Source organism: Eptesicus fuscus, chromosome 15, assembly GCF_027574615.1.
Source record: "Eptesicus fuscus isolate TK198812 chromosome 15, DD_ASM_mEF_20220401, whole genome shotgun sequence".
NCBI lineage: Eukaryota > Metazoa > Chordata > Mammalia > Chiroptera > Vespertilionidae > Eptesicus > Eptesicus fuscus.
Genome location: NC_072487.1, coordinates 38,190,616 through 38,208,244, shown reverse-complemented (window position 1 = coordinate 38,208,244; position 17,629 = coordinate 38,190,616). Strand labels below are relative to the sequence as shown.

The following is a 17,629-nucleotide window of genomic DNA, read 5'->3' as shown; positions in this document are numbered from 1 at the left end:
GCTCTTTTAGGCCGCTCTAGCTCCCTTTTATGGACCTCTTGAGCACCTATTCCCTAGACCAGTGGGAAAATATATATTGAACATCAGAACCTTGTTCTTATTGTGAACCTTATATTTAAAACTAATAAGAACATACCCGTCTATTTGAAGCTGGTGTCAAGGAAGGAAGACAGATCCTCCTAACCTCCTTGTCCAACCCACCACTCATTTTTTCCTTCCTTTCTTGTTCACAGTGGCACCTGGGTCACCATCACATGAGGCATAGGTTTAAAATTCCTGAGTGACATCACACTTTGTTATTATCTTAAAATATCCTTAGGAGACTTGATCTCTCATCTTAGAACTGAGGCTACACCACACTCTAAAAAAGACTTCCTATATTAGGATGATAGACAAAGAATTGAACTAATAGCATAACGTAGGGTGCAACCTTTAAATTGCTTATTAAATGAATATGAATCACATAATATTTCTGACTTACATCAGAAGGCCACCACCAGTCTGAGAATCTAGGATGCACTACCAGTGGAGCGAGGCTCTGCTTGTAGCTGGTACGGTTTGGGCTTCATGGCCAAGCCATACGTGGGCGTCAGGTCCAGCTCGGCCCTGGGGCATTTGTTCAGCTTGAGCTGTTGCAGAACCATGGCGATGAAAAGGAATACCTCATTCCGTGCAACATCTTCCCCCAGACACTTCCGGATTCCCATTCCAAATATCAGGACCTTGTCCACAAGACTTTTATTCAGTTCCCCGTTTTCGTTTAGAAATCTCTCAGGACTAAATAAACTGGGATTATCCCAGATAGTTCTGTATAAAATAGACAAAAGTTACTTTTATAAAGGAATCATTTTATCATTTTGCCATTCTTGCCAACTTCCCCACAATAATTTTGTTTTGCATGAAATGTTTATGTTTGGAATATCCTTTAAAAATTGTATACAAAATGTATGTGTAAATATTCATACATATGTGCATATAGGTACATAAATATAATTATAGAGGTATATCATTATTATGAATTTATGTATATACACTTTTTAAACTTATTGACAAGATTAGTTACCTTAAAGAATTAGTACAATTTTTCTTAGTTTTCATTAAAATGACTTCTGCTTCATTAAATAGTGAATAAAATACTTGGAAATTTATTTAATTTTTTTAATGAAGAATTCTACAAAATTCTCATATGAATATTCCAAAATTTAGGTATAAATAAAAAGGAATAAATATTCAATCTCCTTTGCTTGAAGTGGTACCTCTCACTCTAGTACCAATAAGTTTAGGAAAAGGCCTTCGCTCATCATCACAGAACAGCCAGGTCACCTGACAGCAGCTCTGGCTGAGGGTTGCCCACAGTCCCCAATGGCTGTGCATCTGGTTCTCTCTTCTCCCCCACCTCTTGTTTCAGGCACCTCATCTGCCTTGTCTATGACAACTCCTGCTAGTACGTTTCCTAACACACCCTAAACCATACATCAGGGACCCACTTGACTTGACCAAGAAATGGGCCTTTTTGTGTACTGATGTCATTCTCTTTCTAGCAGAAAATTTGTTTTCTTTCTGTGCCAAAGGTCATAGACCTGAAGACCTACAAGTTGTACTCAGTCCTCCAATAAATTTCGTTTGCTTTCATAATCTTTCAAAAACTACTCATTGCTATGGACATTTAAACATCAGAAGACGCCACGTGAAAATTTCCATTTCCAAGTTCTGTCTTATTGAACGAGCTGACAATGCTGGGGCAATGTCCTGCTTGTCTTCAGTGTACCGAGCTGAATGAGGTATAGCAGGTGACCTCTCCTCACTGCTCCGACAAGGGCAATTCTCTCTTTGTTGGTGTTTTCCACTGCTCAGTAGGAGCCTAAGTTTGTGAGCTTTGTTTAAGCAGAATAGGAATAAGTTCCCCATGATATCAGTCTTGAATTACATACTCATTCAGTTTCAATAAGTGCCTCTATACAAACAGTATTTATTTATAAGCACCTGTGTTAACACAGCTTGTTTGAACATTACTCAATATTCAATATAATCACAGGTCCTTAGGATGCTAGAGCACTTCAGGCACTTGGGATAGGGCTAACTGAGAACAAATGCCATTAAATTTACATTGACTATATTTTTCTAATAGTGGGTTTTTTAATGCTTACTTTTATTTAGCATGAACACTGGATGTGAAGGGTGGAGGTGTCACCTTTCTGACAGTAAATTTTGCAGTGGGACAGCCTATGCAGTGAATGTGCTATTAGGTACACAGGATAAACACCTCTCTCCCAAACAGCCTGGAGCATGAGCCATCAGTCAGAGGAAATCTTGGGTGAAGACAAAGAAGTTGTACAGAGTGCTCTGTATACAGCCCACTGAGTGCATAAGAATGCAGTCTCTACCACTGGAGACATTAAGCGCCAATCACATGGAGCATCAATTTCCATTAATCAGGAGATACACACTGCATGTGGGCCCTGCTTCTGCTGCTTGCTGCACATGTGAATTCAGGCAGTTCATTTCACCTGATTGAGTTTCTTCAGTTTCAAAATGGGATCATGGTAGCACCATGCAGAGGGTTATTGTTGAGGTTCAGAGGAGGTACGTAAAGATTTTGTGCCCAACACACAGTAGGATCTATAGATAATTAGCTGCCATCATCATCATTCCCATCACGGCTAATGCCACTACCATCACCTTCTTTTAAAATTGTGTGCACCATCTTCTTTTAAAATTGTGTGTATCTTCATCCCTGCTCTCCCCTGTAAAGCTGATATAGATGAGACTCTAGCTATATTTTATTTGCAAATATTTATTGAGTGGATACTATGTACCAGCATTGATCTAGGTGCTGAGGTAGAGGAAAACCAAACAAAAGAAAGAAAAATCCCTGTTTGGTCTTTCTAATTCTGTTGGGGGATTTCACGCAGCATTTCAAACATCAGCTGGCCATAACCTTGCAGAGGGTGAGCCCCTGAAGTCCTTGGCCCACACCTTCCCAGTAAGCCCACTTTTGAAATTGAATTTGCCCTGAATGAATTTGTATTAAGATATCATCCTTCCTGCCTGGCTGGTGTGGCTCAGTGGTTGAGTGTCAACCTATGAACCAGGAGATCATGGTTCAATTCCTAGTCAGTGCACATGCATGGGGTGCAGGCTCAATCCCCAGTGGGTGGTGTGCAGGAGGCAGCTGCTCAATGATTCTCTCTCATCATTGATGTATCTATCTATCTCTCCTTCTCCCTTCCTCTCTGAAATCAATAAAAATATATTTTAAAAAACACATATCACCCTTCCTATTATCAGTGAGAATAGAAATCTGAATTTCCTTGTAATTTATTTCAAGAGAAATAGAAGTAATGGACTTTTGCTAAAAATGTATATCTTCTCCTGATTAATAAATAGCAAACAAACAGCCAAACAAATTTAACCCCAAAAATAATTTTGGTGACTTACTCATCATGGTTTACTTGATACATGTTAATAAAGGTGCATGTATTCCTGGGAATGAAATAGCCATTCAGAGTAGTGTCTGCTGTGGTACTGGGAAAGCAAAATACATCCTTATCATTACAGCACATCCTGTGATTCAAATAACCCACCCCTAAACTGCTACCCACAATTAACAGACTTTATTTATTGTCTTTTTAAAAACTATAATGATATGAAATCTTTAAAAATCTTCATTCTTTCATTAATTGATAAATCTTCCACCTATTGTCAAATTAGTAATTTATTCCTTTTCTTGTATTTGTGAAACATATTGAGCATTTAACATATTTAAGGCATTGCTATGAGCTAAAATCTCAGTGGAAAATTATTTCAGTATTTCTCTGACAAAGTTGCTTGTATGTAGACACATCAAATTATATCAGGAGACCTTGTAAGTGTGGCTTAGTTGATTGGGCTTTGTCCTGTGTACCAAAAGGTTGCTGGTTCGATTCTCAGTCAGGGCACATGCCTGTATTGTGGGCTCAATCCCCTGGTAGGGGAGCTGCAGGAGGCAGCTGATCAATGATACACTCTTGCATGGATGTTTCTCTCTCTCCCTCTCCCTTCCTCTGTCTCTAAAAAATCAATTAAAAAATTATAGCAGGGAACTAAAAGGAAATTACAAAGCACTTTCTGTGTATCCAATGTGATTAGGCTTTTATCAATAAATTAAGAAAACAAATCCAAGGAACAATGGGATTGGAACTAGGAAATCTGAACTCTAGACACTGCTTACAGGGAACTACTGGGAAAATCTCATATCAACTCTATGATTTCATTTCCCAGCTGTGAAATGATATTATTTGTGTTGGATGATCTCTAAGTTGTCTTTAGACAGATAACCTATTTTCTAGTCTGATACTCAGTTATGCAAACTGTATACTTTTGTCCGTTATACCTCTGTAATTATGCATGGTTCATGGTATGTTTCCATATGGCATTAAATCATGGTATGTTTCCACATGGCACTCACTAACTTCCTAGATGGCCCCAACACTCACTTCTGCCCCAGAGGAGCAGCAGTGACATTTCAATTTAACGAGTTTGAGAGGAGATGCTAAACACATTTGGCTTAGCTACTTCTGTGCTCTCTCTTCTGATGAACCAACCTGTAGAGAACATACATTTCATCTACAATCACTAATGGCCTGAGCTTGTAGAAGCAGACTTTGCATTTCCAGGAGAGACTGCTGTTGTCCACCCTTGCCAGAGACTGAAGGGCAAAGTATGTCTAATTCAGGTGAGAAGTATGAGCAAGCCTACTTGGTCCAGCTCTAGGCTGAAGGCACTACCTACTGCTGTGCCAGGAACCATAACTACATCAGCTTCCTGGGGTGAGAGACATCCCCACGTCCTCACTATTTCAGGATGGGAAGAGAAAAAGTATTGAGAATTTCATTTTTTTAAAAATTGTGTAGAATGTAATAGTTCAAACTACCAGAACTTTGGTTGTCCACATTACTATTTAATAAAGCTTACCTACTTAATCTATACTGGCATGCATTTGTGCACTAGAGAGTGTGGTATGAGGTTCAGTAAACTTTCAAATATCTGTAAACGGAAACTCTGTTTAATCTACCTGTGGCAACACTGGCTTCCTGAGTCAATTGGCCAGCAAAATTCTAAGCTACTAAAAATGAAGCCACATCAGCAGGTGGCTAAGACGGCTCAGAGAAGAAGTTAAGTGAGTTTGTATGACACTTCATGTCCAAACATACATTACATTTGTGTCATCCATTGTTTGGAACTTCCATAGCCTTCTTGCCCCTTAATAGTACATATAAGATGAAAAATAGTGACATCATAGTGTAGGTATGAAAACATTCACAACATACACTGTTTTTCTATGTAAAAATTTCATTAGAAAATTTAAAAATAAAAAGAATTAAGATTTAAAAAAATAGCAAAATAATACCAACATAATATGTATTTTTAAAGGACCTAAAGTATTCTAATGCCTTAGATTCCTCATTCCCCTCAACCTGCCATTGGTTGCTGTTTCAAAGGAGAATCTTTTGCTTACCAATGTGGAATAGTAAAAGGAATAAAGGAGGCATGTCTGAATACTTCATTTATGAAAGCTTCTGTGTAGGGTAACATTTTCCTGTCTTCAAATCTGGGTGGTTTTAGACCAATGTTTCCATCTGAAAAAAAGAATTTTTTTTTTAAAAAAAACTTAATAATAAAAATGACAATTGTAAGAATTATATTTTTCATCTGAAAATATGTTACCAATTTCTTCTTGAATTTTGGCTTGAATTTCTGGATAGTGTATCAAATAAAGAAAGCTCCAGTACAGACATGTTGATACAGTTTCAAACCCTGAAAAAGGAATGAGACAAAATGCCATGGAGAAAAATATTAGAAAATTATTGGTATCCTCAATTTACTTCATATTTGAATATTATGAATCTAGAGAAAAGAATCTAAATATAACTGAAAATCAATAAACTCACAATAAAGTATTATACATTGAAGTTTTTTTTCAGAATATAGGCTTAACCTCTCATCTATTAGTATAGTCACTATCAGAACAGAAACCAGTAAGTACTGGTGAGAATGTAGAAAATTGGAATTCTTATGCACTGCTGGTTGGAAGGTGAAATGGTATAGTCACTATGGAAAACAGTATGGAGGTTACTAAAAAATATTAAAAGGAATTATCATATGATCTAGGGACCCCACTTCTAGGTATACAGAGTGAGATAACTATACAAAACTAGTGGCCCAGTGCATGAAATTCGTGCACATTAAAAGGGAATTAATTAGAGGAAATATTTTAATATTGCTATTTGCCCTTTCTCTATAATAGAAGTATCAGAGATGAAAGAAAATTAGTAAAATGTATATGAAAATCTCCCTCCTGTCAGAGTCTGGGGCACACCGCGGGACCTAGAGTCAAATCCCTGCCCACCACCCACACGGGTTTTGAAAATGCAGGAGACCCAGTCTCGGCAGCCCCACCCCTGTCAAGCCCCTCCAAGTGGGGGGCACAGCCTCAGGTCCCCCAGCCTGGCGCTGGGGCAGGGGGTGCGGCCTGAGGTCCCCTGTCAAGCCCTGCTGAGCGGGGGGGGCACAGCTTGAGGTCCCCCAGCCCGGCACTGGGGCAGAGGAGGGACACAGCCTGAAGTCCCCGTCAAGCCCCGCTGGGCAGGGGCTGTGGCCTGAGGTCCCTGTCAAGACCTGTGGGGTGAGGGGTGCAGCCTGAGGTCCCCCATCAAGCCCCACTGGTGATGGACATGGCCTGAGGTCCCTCGCCCTGGCCAGGTGCCATGCAGCCTCAGGTCCCTGCTGTCTGGTTGTGATGTTACAGCGTCCGGGCTAATTTGCATATTCCTCTATTATATAGATAGATGACCTACATCAAAAGAAGGAAATACTCTAAACTGTAAGCAGTAGAACACACACAAAAATTTCAATTAGACCTTATTTGCCTTACATATTGACAAATACTCTCACATACCAGCTCCAAAGAGGTCATTCACAGTGCTTATGATTTCATCGTCATTTAAGGTGGCTGTTTTGGTAGTGGCATATTTTTTATGGCAGGTATTAATCAAAGCATCAGTAATGTCTCGCATATGGTCCTGAGGAGACAATTCTTAGTATGATTATTGATCCCTACCTACATTTCATATCACATATGAATCTCATGTAACATGTAACGTAAAATGAACTCAATTCACTTAGGAATATAAAGACTATAGTAGACCATTTCAAAACTGCAATTTTGCTTGTCAATGGTAATGCTCAATTTTAAAAGTATGTAGAATTTTTAAAAAGTTATCAATTTTCTTCTTAAATTTTTTTTTCAATAAATACAAAAGTACTTATGCTGGAAGCACAGTTACAAAGATTAAAGATTAACTTACTATAGGGAAATTGCTAGGCAATGAATACAATAAGAAGTTTCCAAGCTCATTCTAAGAATTTTACTGTAATCACCATGCAGGAAGAGATGAGGCTGAAATAGGTTAGGGAATAGGAAGAAAATTTATGACTTTATAAATTCTTTTACTTACTGTATTTTTTCTAAAATTCTGATGAGTACCTTGAAACAGATTATTTACTGCCTTTTCTTTTTCATTGGAAGGGTCTTAACTCCTTACACCTCTTCATTTGCTCAACTATCTACCTTTTCTTTTTAATTTTTTTTTCATGATGCTATCATCTCAGCAAATTGGCCTCCAAGAGCTAGGATTCTTTCTAGTACACACCTATTTCATTAGAGAAATTTACTCTTCTGTGGACCATCAAATTTGGCCAAAAAGATTGAGTGGCCTCACAAAAGGTCCATTTCTGTCACCTCAAGAAATTTTCTATCTACATGTGTTTGATCTCAAAGTTCATTTCTATATAGTAAAAGGACTCAAATAGAAAAAGAGGGTAAATTGGAAGCTTCCTATACAATATTCTTTGTAATTATTAAAAATACTCTCTGAAAAAAATATGCTGATACTTTAAAGACCTCATAATTTCAAATGTAAAATGAAAGAGACAAAATCATTAGTTCATTTCTTCAAGGAACTCACCTACATGCTCATCATTCATCAGCCAACTACAGATTCGTAATTCAGGTATGTACCTTATTCACACACTAGGGAAATTTCTAAGGTCTCAAAGAATTAAAAACTCTTCTTAAGGTCTCTACGTGAGAACTAAATAAAGCTGCCCTATAATCTCACTGACTAGAACTCACATTTCCTAACAGTTTTGGTAAGGGTCATTAGGGCAAAATGATAGTCATAAGAGCCAAGGAAGAATACATATAACTTTCTGGGTACTCAACACTTCTCATCATTATGTTTTGCTTCTCAACAAATCCCTCGTTCTAGCATGAATTTATTTATTTTTTTTTATGAATTTAAATTCTTACCTTATCATACGTAGTAAGGTGATCTTGTACATGTAGTGCAATAAACTCATTCAGGGCCTGATAAAACTCTCGAGGAGCATTTATAATCCGCAGTGGAAGGTAGCGAAAACATGGTATGAAATCGGCAGGATTAGCTGCACTGGAGGCCTTGAGTAAATCATCATTAGTTTTAACTATCCTAAGAAACTCCTCATCATTATGGTCATACCTCTTGCCAAAGCAAAGGGCACAGACAACATTGGCCACTGCACATGTGATGGCATTTCTGGGATCAAAGCTACCCTTCTTCAAAGTCAACTCTGCAAAGACCTTTACCAGCTCAGAAACTTCCTCAATGACATGTTCCTCAAGCAAGCAAGAGCAGGTGGAGGATTTTGCTTCTGCTTTAGAAAAAGTTCGTAAAGCATTGGACGCTATTTTCTTATGAAGCTTCCAACTCTCTCCATAATTGACTGAAAATGAAAAACTCTTTCCTTCTGCCAGAAAAGAAAATGTATGCATTTTAGGTCTGCCTGCAAAATGCTCTCCATCCTTGAGTAGTACTTGCTTCACCATTTCCATTCCATTCACCACCACAACAGGCACCATGCCAAGTTTGATGAGAAAGACGTCTCCATATTTCTTCCTCATCTCTATGAACGTAAGGTAAGGATGGTCTCCAAGCTGAAGAAGATTTCCTATGATGGGGAAGGACCATGGGCCGGGAGGAGATACCTGCTTTCTCCCCTTACTCATGAGTGCTCTCACAAAAACAAAAACTATCACCAAAATTATGAGAGAAGCAGTTACCTCTTCAGGAGTGATTGCCTTGTCCAATATCATTTTCAAGACTAAATACCCTAAAATAGAAAAATATAAACCTTATTTTTGCCATGTTAAGCACAGACTAAGAGTCTTTCTCCCTTTGAACATTTAAATGAAAAATACAGACTCTTTGTAGTTATCTGGAAACTATTCTTAAACAACGTACTAAGAGGGCAAAATCAAATTCTTGTAAAATGCATTGTACCTTTATTCCAATTCTGTTATTTTTACACTTCTAAACACCAGACCAAATCTTTTTATGTCAGTCATTGACATGATAGACAAGAGAAGAGGGCAATTTTAGAAAGCACCCTGGTAGCTGGGAAAGGGATTGAGGCTATAGAAGTTGGTCTCATGCTCATTATTAGCTGATGATCTTCATCCTGTCACTTAATCTAAGTTTGTCCCAGGCTTCTTAGCAAAGTATCCTACCCATGCATTTTTTCAATTTATTGACCTTACCACACCCCTCAACCCCCAATATGGAATTGGAATTGTGAAAGATCATCCTCTCTTTGGCAGCTATATTTACAAAATCTAAGTCTGAAGATATGATTTGGGGACCTTTAACCCAGTAGGAGGACATGAGAAACTCTGGAAGCAGGTCTTAAAAATAAATGGAGTAGAAAGGAAAAGAAATTATAGACTGAGGGTGGTCTCATGACCTTGCATTCATGACTTTTTGTACCTTCATGAGATCTTGTTCTTGGACTGAATTCTTTCCTGTTTAAACTAGCTACAATTTGTTTCTATTACTTCAAGAGAGTCCTAACAAAAGAAAAAGTTTCACACACATGAGGATATATTTGTTAACCATTGCATTTTATAATAACTATAGAAGGAATAAAAAAATTTCCTTTAAAAGCATATGTAACTAAACTGTTCACATTTCTCAAATTATGTATGGGACAAATAGGCAATATACTCGGACAATGTAAATGCCCGGTTCTCACTTGATTTTTTTAGACAATTTAAATGAACATGCAAGCAAACTGTTTTTACCTGTCTTATCTGATTGCTTCACTTTTCCAAGTTCACAGATCAAATGTGGTTCATTTTTTTAATCATCAGTGCCAATCAACTATACCACCTTGATTGGCACTGATTACTAAAAAATGAACTTTGGAGTTAAAAGTGAGAGATCAACTTCTTTTATGGAAAAAAGAACCTGAATACACATTTAAACTAAAAATAAAAAGACAACAAAAACAAACCTGAATCTATAATCAATGCAACACCCACAGTTTGAAAAATTTCATTTTCTCTCTGTTCAGAGAGGAAAGAGTGGGGGCTTCATTGAGTTTCTCCTTTGCAGTGTGCTGACTTTGCAAAACCTCTTCCATTCAAAATAACTGTGACCATGTATCACACAATTACCATGTGCCAGACCCAGAACTCAGCATTAAATCTACACTGCCTTTCAAAACTCATACTTCTGTGAGAGCATGAAGAAGTTTAGAGAGATAAAGTCATTTCCCCCATTTATTTCCCTTGTTTTTTGAGCTGAATAATGAATCATCAATTACCTCTAGCACTTGCTTTTGTACAAAATTTAATTTCTCTTGGGCATTCATCAAATTGCCAGTTTGCACATTGAGAAATATCAGTAGCATTTCCAAAGCAGACTAGTAAATAGGTGAGAAGTGAGTGTGTCTGGAAGAATTCTGGATCCTCATAAAGATGACTAGGTTTCCTGCTTCACTCCTCCCCTATTTAGCTGTGGGACTTCTGTTAAATTACATCTCCCTTTTCCTCATTTTCCTCATCTATAAAATGACTACTTGGGACTGGAAGACTTCGAAGGCCAACTGTAGGGAACATGGGGCAGAAGCACAAGTGTGAGTACAGGGTTAATTGCGCAGCAATTATTATGTTGCCAGAGTTTCCAGGCAGTTTACCATTCATCAGCAAATGTAAACAACTGTGATCATCCTGAATTCTTTTTCAGTCTGGGCTCTTCCAGCTTCTTTCATTAAAATCTCTTTGGCTGCTTACCAGGCCCAGACGCATTGCCAACTTTGCCAGCAACTTTCTTGGAAAGCTCTGAAGGCACATTTTGTTCCTGTTGTTTTGGGAGTGAATTAGGGCTGAGGACAGAGAGTAAAGGGTTCCCTAAGGATGGGCTGCTACAACATCAAAGATTCAAGGGAAACTCTAGAAATGACCCAGGTAAGAAAAGCATACATAGGTTGGGGGAGTTCATACTGATTCTCAAACTTAGACACACACATTAGACTTCCTCCCTTCCCCTCCCCCCCACCCCAACCAGACCCACAAGCTATTAAACCATTGCAGTGTCCATATCCAACCAATTAAATTCAATCTCTAGAGGCAGATGCATTTTTCAAAAGCTCCTTAATATGACTAAGGGGCATTCTGAGCAGAGGACATTTTTTTTGGAGGAAAAACAACCTGCTATGACATCAACAAATCCATTTAGCCAAATGACAGTGACGCTTGGAAGGCTCACCTGTGCCCAGAGATCTTGCAGGTCAGTGTGAGGAATCTAGTGGAAGGATCTAAAGACGGAGAAAGCTTTGGGAAAAGCTGATGGTATCCTGAGAAACGGAACAGTCTGGTTGCAGCAGGAGCAACAGGCCTCGGGGAAGGCTGGGAGAGAACATTCTGTGAAGAAAACAAGAGGAGAGGACCTTAGACTCATGGGGAGGAGTTTGGAACTGGATTAGGGCATTTGAGAGCTGGAGGGAGGAATGGAGAGGCCTCCTTGCCAGAGCTGGATCCAGGAAGCTGTAAGATTCTAGTCTGAGTGGCAGAGGGACACAATGGAGCAAGGGGTTCTGAGGAAGAGGGTGAGATAGAAATTGATCTTGGAAAAAAGCAGGGTGGGAAAGGGAGAATGGAAAAGCCGTCATTTTTAAGTTGCTGGTGAGAAGCAGAGGTAAGGGCAAAAGATAGGTGGTAAGGAAGCAATAAGCAGGAAGGAGAAAGACAATGGTACAGAGGCATTGCTTTACTGTGAGTTTCAGGAAACAAGGAAAATGCACTGCTCTCTAGGCAAGGAATGGGAAGAGGAGTTAGCTGAACTTAAAAATCTAGGAAACTTAGGTTCCCTTTCTCAGGTGGATTTGGTAGATTCCTCAGGAGTCTTCACCATCCAGATTTGCATTTACACAACTAGAACAGTCAACTTCTGAGTTTGATATTCATATCTTTGATTTAAGAATATAGTCTTACCTACCTCACAGCACTTTTTTCATCTAAAGGCTAGTTTTTCTATCTGTTACTAGGAAAATGATGTGTGTCCTGTCAAGATGTCTGCAACTGATTATATAATGACTTTTTTTTAAGCTTTGGAATCTTTGGCACTTAAATATTTGAGGTTTCAAGGTCATCTTTTAATGGGACTATCCATGAATGATCATCGTTAGAATGTTCTCACATAGAGAAGAAAGCAAGCCCCAAAGTGCATGCTAAACCTAATGTATTTCCTCAAGGATAAACCTTCAGGCCCTGAGCTACAGTGTCATATTCACAAAATATCTTGATTTCTAAATATTTAAACTCTAAAAATTCAATGAGACTTGGGTTGCTCTAAAGAGTTTCAAATCAATCAATGTATAGCACATTAACAGAATAAAGAGATCAAAACCACAAGATTACCTCAACTGACAAAAAAAACATTTGACAAAATTCAACACTTTCTTATGATAAAAACACTCAAAAAACTAGGAATAGACAAGAACTGCATCAACATAATGAAATTCATATGTGAAAAACCTATAACTAATATCACCATCAGTGATGGAAGACAAAGCTTTTCCTCTAAGATCAGAAACAGGACAATGATGCCCATTTGTATTCAACATAGCACTTTAAGTTCTAGCCAGAGCAATTAGACAAGAAAAAGAAATAAAAGGCACCCAAATTAAAAAGGAAGAAAGTCATAGACAATATAATCTTATATTTAGAAAACTCAAACAATTCTATCAAAAAATAGATCTAATCAATATATTCAGCAAAGGTGCAGAATACAAAACCAGTACACAAAAATTAGTTGGTTTCTATACATTAAAAATGAACAATCTGTAAAAGAAATTAAGAAAACAATTTAATCAAGACAACATCATCAAAAAGAATAAAATATTTAGGAATAAACCAAGAAAATAAAAGGCTTATACACTGAAAATTAGAAAATATTGACAAAAGAAATCAAATAAGACACAAGTAAATGGAAAGACATTCATATTTTGATTCATGATTATGAAATGAAATTCCAATGGCTGTTTTTTTTGCAGAAAAAGAAAAAATCATCTAAAAATTTATATGAAATTTCAAGAGGCTCTGAATAATCAAAACAATCTTGAAGAAAAACAAAGCTGTAGGTCTCACACTTTCTGATTTCAAAACTTATTACAAAACTATAGGAATCAAAAGTAAGACACATAGACCAATAGAATAGAATAGATGGTCAAATGATCAAACGTTATTGGCAGTAAAAAATCATTTGATCATATATGTGACCATCAAAATTAAAATCTTTTATACAGCAAAGGTCGCTGTCAACAGATAAGGCAACCACAAAATGGGAGAAAATATTTGCACATCATGTATCTGACAAGGGATTAATGTCCAGAAGTGATAAAAAAAAATTCCTATAACTGACCATCAATAACATAAGAAAAAAACGCAGTCAAAGAACTTGAATAGGTATTTTCAAAACTATACAAGTAGCCAAAACAACACATGAAAAATGCTTAATATCACTAATATGTACATGCAATATTATTTAACTTTAAAAAGGAAAGAAGTTATGACATATACTGTAACATGAATAAATTTTGAGGACATTATGCTAAGTGTAATAAGCCAGTCACAGAAGAAAAATATTGTATAATTCCATTTATATTAAGTACCAAGAGTAGTCAAATTCATAGAGACAAAAAGTAGAATAGAAGTTTTTAGGGGTTGGGGAGGGATAGAATGGAAAGTTACTGTTGAGTACTTAATATCACTGAACTGTACACTTAAAGTGTATACAGTTAATATACTGTAATAATATACTGTAATAATATACTGTAATAATATACTGTAATAATATACTGTAATAAATATATATATATATGTATATATATATTTGTCACTATAAAAAAGGTATGACCAAAATTCTCAGGTGAAAAACTATAATTCTCAACATATTAGGCTTCTTTTTTCCGTTAGTAGTACCCAACTTATTTAGCATGCATTTCTCATTCTCATGCCATGGTATATACATTTTAAAAATAAACATGTGGTCAGAATTCTCTTTCAAGCATTGCCTTGTGTTGATTTTTAAAAATGCTTTTTAGTTTAATTCTTTATTCATGTATCACTTCTAACCATTTCAGAGATAAGTGAGCTGGGATTATTTTTTTTACCCTTTATTTTAATATTGCAGTGTTTGAATGCTTGAACTTTTCTGAAATAAATATAAAAGCCACTCTTTCTTTATAAAAATAATTTCAAAGAGTACTTGACCCCCAGGAGTAATAGCTATGACTGTATTACTAGGTCTAGATTTGACTTGAGATTACAGTGAATCCATTTAGAGGGCTGAAAACAAACTCAAGAATGTATCTAGTTCATCTGTTCTACGAAGGACCCATCCATTCCAGGAAGATGGCCCTTTGTTATTTTACTCACTTATCTAAGACTCTCAGTAGAGCCTATTCTATTTCTCAATCATACTATTCCTGGTTCAAATTGTCCATGCTTAACAACATGCTCTTTATAAAATTCATTCCCTCTTATTTTTCCTTCTTAGGAAATAATACAGTCTGTTCGTATAATGCATGCTTCTGTAAAAGAAATGTACTCATATCTGTGAGGGGATTTGTGTTATTTTAAAGAGGAAGTCGGGTTATTCAGTCTGTGATTTCCCCTAGTGTATGGATGTTTTGAAGTCAGCAGGAGCAAACTTTCTCTCAAAGAGCATCATTATCAATAGATGAAGAGCTAAGGCGAGGGGCGGGCTTAAATTCTGAGATATTCTTTTTCGATGGCTGGTTTAGTGGCTGTGCTGCCATACATTTAGCTATCTGGTGAAACTGAAAATGTTGATGGAAAATATCCAAAAAATATTTACTGTTGTGGTTTAAAAACTAAAAAGTGGATGATTAAGAATTCTATATTCCAGATCATTTTTTTTATGAAACTGGTCTTTTTAAAACATAAAGACCCTCCTTAAAGATCCCCCTGAGAAAAAATCCTGAGCTGAGAGTAAAAGGCTGCAAAGTGTGGATTGCCAATGGCGATGTAAGGTGTTGAGATTTTATTAGGGTTTTATTGATTTTTATTAGTGCTCTGGTTGAAAATAAGAATGCCTTTGAGTGGTCTGCTCTAACTCTAATTTCCAATAAGCCCTATTGCTGTCCCTTTGGCAGAAATCTAGGTATTTCTGGAAAAGATATATTGTGTTGTTGTAGAAACATCTAGTTCCTAACATTTTTTTAGGATTATTTGCAGCTTCATACAAATGATCTCATTTAATCCTGAATACAAGTTTTTCGTGTGTTTTTCCACGTCAGTATAATTATGCCCACTTTTTAGAATATTTCACTGTGGTTCAATGGTGGTTTTTGCAAGAATAAAATGGTGACATTTATCACCTTGGCTTTATCATTCTCTCTCAGTTATTACAAGTAAGTTGCAGACATGATTGATGCCCCTTTACCTCTGGATATTTATTTCTTAAAAACAAAGACAGTTTCTTACATAACTACAGTACAATTAAAGTCAGGAAATCAACAGTGACACAATAATATTATCTTATTCAAATTACCCAATAATGTTGTTTATAGCAGAAGAAAAACACATTGCATGTAGTTGTCATGTTTTTATAAGCTCCTCAGTCTAGAATTGTTACACAATTTTCCTTTGTCTTTTGTGCTTTTAACACATTAGAACAGGCATCCTCAAACTACGGCCCATGGGCCACATGCGGGTGTTTTTGCCATTTTGTTTTTTTACTTCAAAATAAGATATGTGCAGTGTGCATAGGAATTTGTTCATAGGTTTTTTTAAAACTATAGTCTGGCCCTCCAACGGTCTGAGGGACAGTAAATTGGCCCCCTGTTTAAAAAGTTTGAGGAACCCTGCATTAGAAGAATACAGGCTTAAAGCAAAAAAAAAAAAAAAAAGAATAGTAGTACAGGCTGATTCTTTGTTCAGATGTCATTATAAACATAAATTCATCTGAGTTTTCCTCATGATTATGTTCAGATTATGCATTTTTTCTAGAAAGTTCCAATGATAGTTTGTTTCTCTAACATTAAGGCCAGCATTTAAACCTGAGCAAAGACCCAAAGCCTACGTCCTCAACCTCCATTCATATCATCATGAATAATATGGAATTTCACATATAATAGCTTTAACAAAGATCCACATAACAGATGTAAGAGCAGGGAAATTAAATGGTATCCAAATATAGGCCTATTTATAAGAAGCACATGTTCATTTTCTATTACATGGGAAATAAGATCCAAACATCTGGATTAATAGAAAACTTTATCAAAGTCTATTTTGTGTGTCTTGGACTATCAGTTTTATGCTTCTTTACCTTACTTACTTACTTACTTTTTCATGCCTGTCTTGTTTTCTTGCCCTAAAATTTTGTTACACAATATGAAAGTGTCATTTTGAGTCTATAGTATTTCAATTTACATTGGTATATTTTTATTTTTATTTTTTAAATTTCTTTATTGATTAAGGTATATTTTTAAATAACATAATTTAAAAACTATAATCCAACTCCATTGCATCCAAGAAATTCAATTCCTAAAAGTTTAGCACAAAGGTGGTGATTTCTATGTGATATCTTACTCTTCTAATTATTTCAAAATTCAACTAATTATCATAATAGATTGAAAAAATAGTTGCATGAATCAACATTAATAAATAAGCCTCCATATTTCCAAGACACTACACATCTTGGGTTAATTTTTCTAATGTCACTATTATATACTAGTAATGTAAATTGAAACTTAAATTAATGATTAAATAATACTGTGATTTATCATTGATTTTTTGTTTTTTTTTTTGGTCATTAGTATCTTTAAAATAAGTTTTAGAAATTGAAACCTAAATTTATCCTGGATATCCTTTATTTAAGAATTGCAGTTTTCATACTCTTTCAAAATCACACTGGTAAAACTAAAAAGTCCCTGAAATGAGAATAGCTTCTTAGTACGCATGTAAAAGAATAAATACATAGTAAAATAATTTAAATCTACTAACTTAATAGTATAGAATTGTACCATATCTCAGATATCACCATTTACTCGCCACACTGAAGTCCTGGAAAATCTATGGCCCATTGAGAAGAATTAAGGACTACTTGATTTAACGTTTTCAAAGATGTGGGTTTAGCTCATTGGTAGGTCATAATCAGTGAAACTGTGTTTAAGTCTGTGTGTGAAGACATCTAAATGTGTGTCTCTTTTGTGGACTGTGTAGAAAGGGAAAGTAGTTTAACTATGG

General features: G+C 36.2%; 1 protein-coding gene across 2 annotated transcripts; it reads right to left on the bottom strand.

The window, feature by feature from the left end:
- Positions 1-495: 495 nt before the first annotated feature.
- LOC103286658 (cytochrome P450 1A4-like) lies at positions 496-11,752 on the bottom strand. 2 transcript variants are annotated; one of them, XM_028146338.2, is made up of 7 exons: positions 11,625-11,752; positions 8,351-9,189; positions 6,938-7,061; positions 5,707-5,796; positions 5,498-5,618; positions 3,439-3,525; positions 496-807 (listed from the first exon to the last, which is right to left on the bottom strand). In XM_028146338.2, exons 2-7 carry the CDS (start codon positions 9,170-9,172, stop codon positions 510-512), a joined length of 1,542 nt encoding a protein of 513 aa, XP_028002139.2. In that variant the 5' UTR covers positions 9,173-9,189; positions 11,625-11,752; the 3' UTR covers positions 496-509. The 2 variants fall into 2 exon arrangements, with proteins under 2 accessions (XP_028002139.2, XP_054583584.1); XM_054727609.1 differs by lacking the exon at positions 11,625-11,752 and adding an exon at positions 10,681-10,691.
- Between the last annotated feature and the right edge of the window lie 5,877 nt (positions 11,753-17,629).

What these genes read in the sequence shown, in the direction of transcription:
- LOC103286658 (XM_028146338.2), bottom strand. Translation starts at nt 9,172, where the DNA reads ATGATATTGGACAAGGCAATCACTCCTGAAGAGGTAACTGCTTCTCTC. An exon ending in GAATGACCTCTTTGGAGCTG is followed by an intron (nt 5,797 to 6,937) that starts GTATGTGAGAGT and finishes TTCCTTTTTCAG; the next exon opens with GGTTTGAAACTGTATCAACA. An exon ending in CCTTTTACTATTCCACATTG is followed by an intron (nt 3,526 to 5,497) that starts GTAAGCAAAAGA and finishes TTGCTTTCCCAG; the next exon opens with TACCACAGCAGACACTACTC.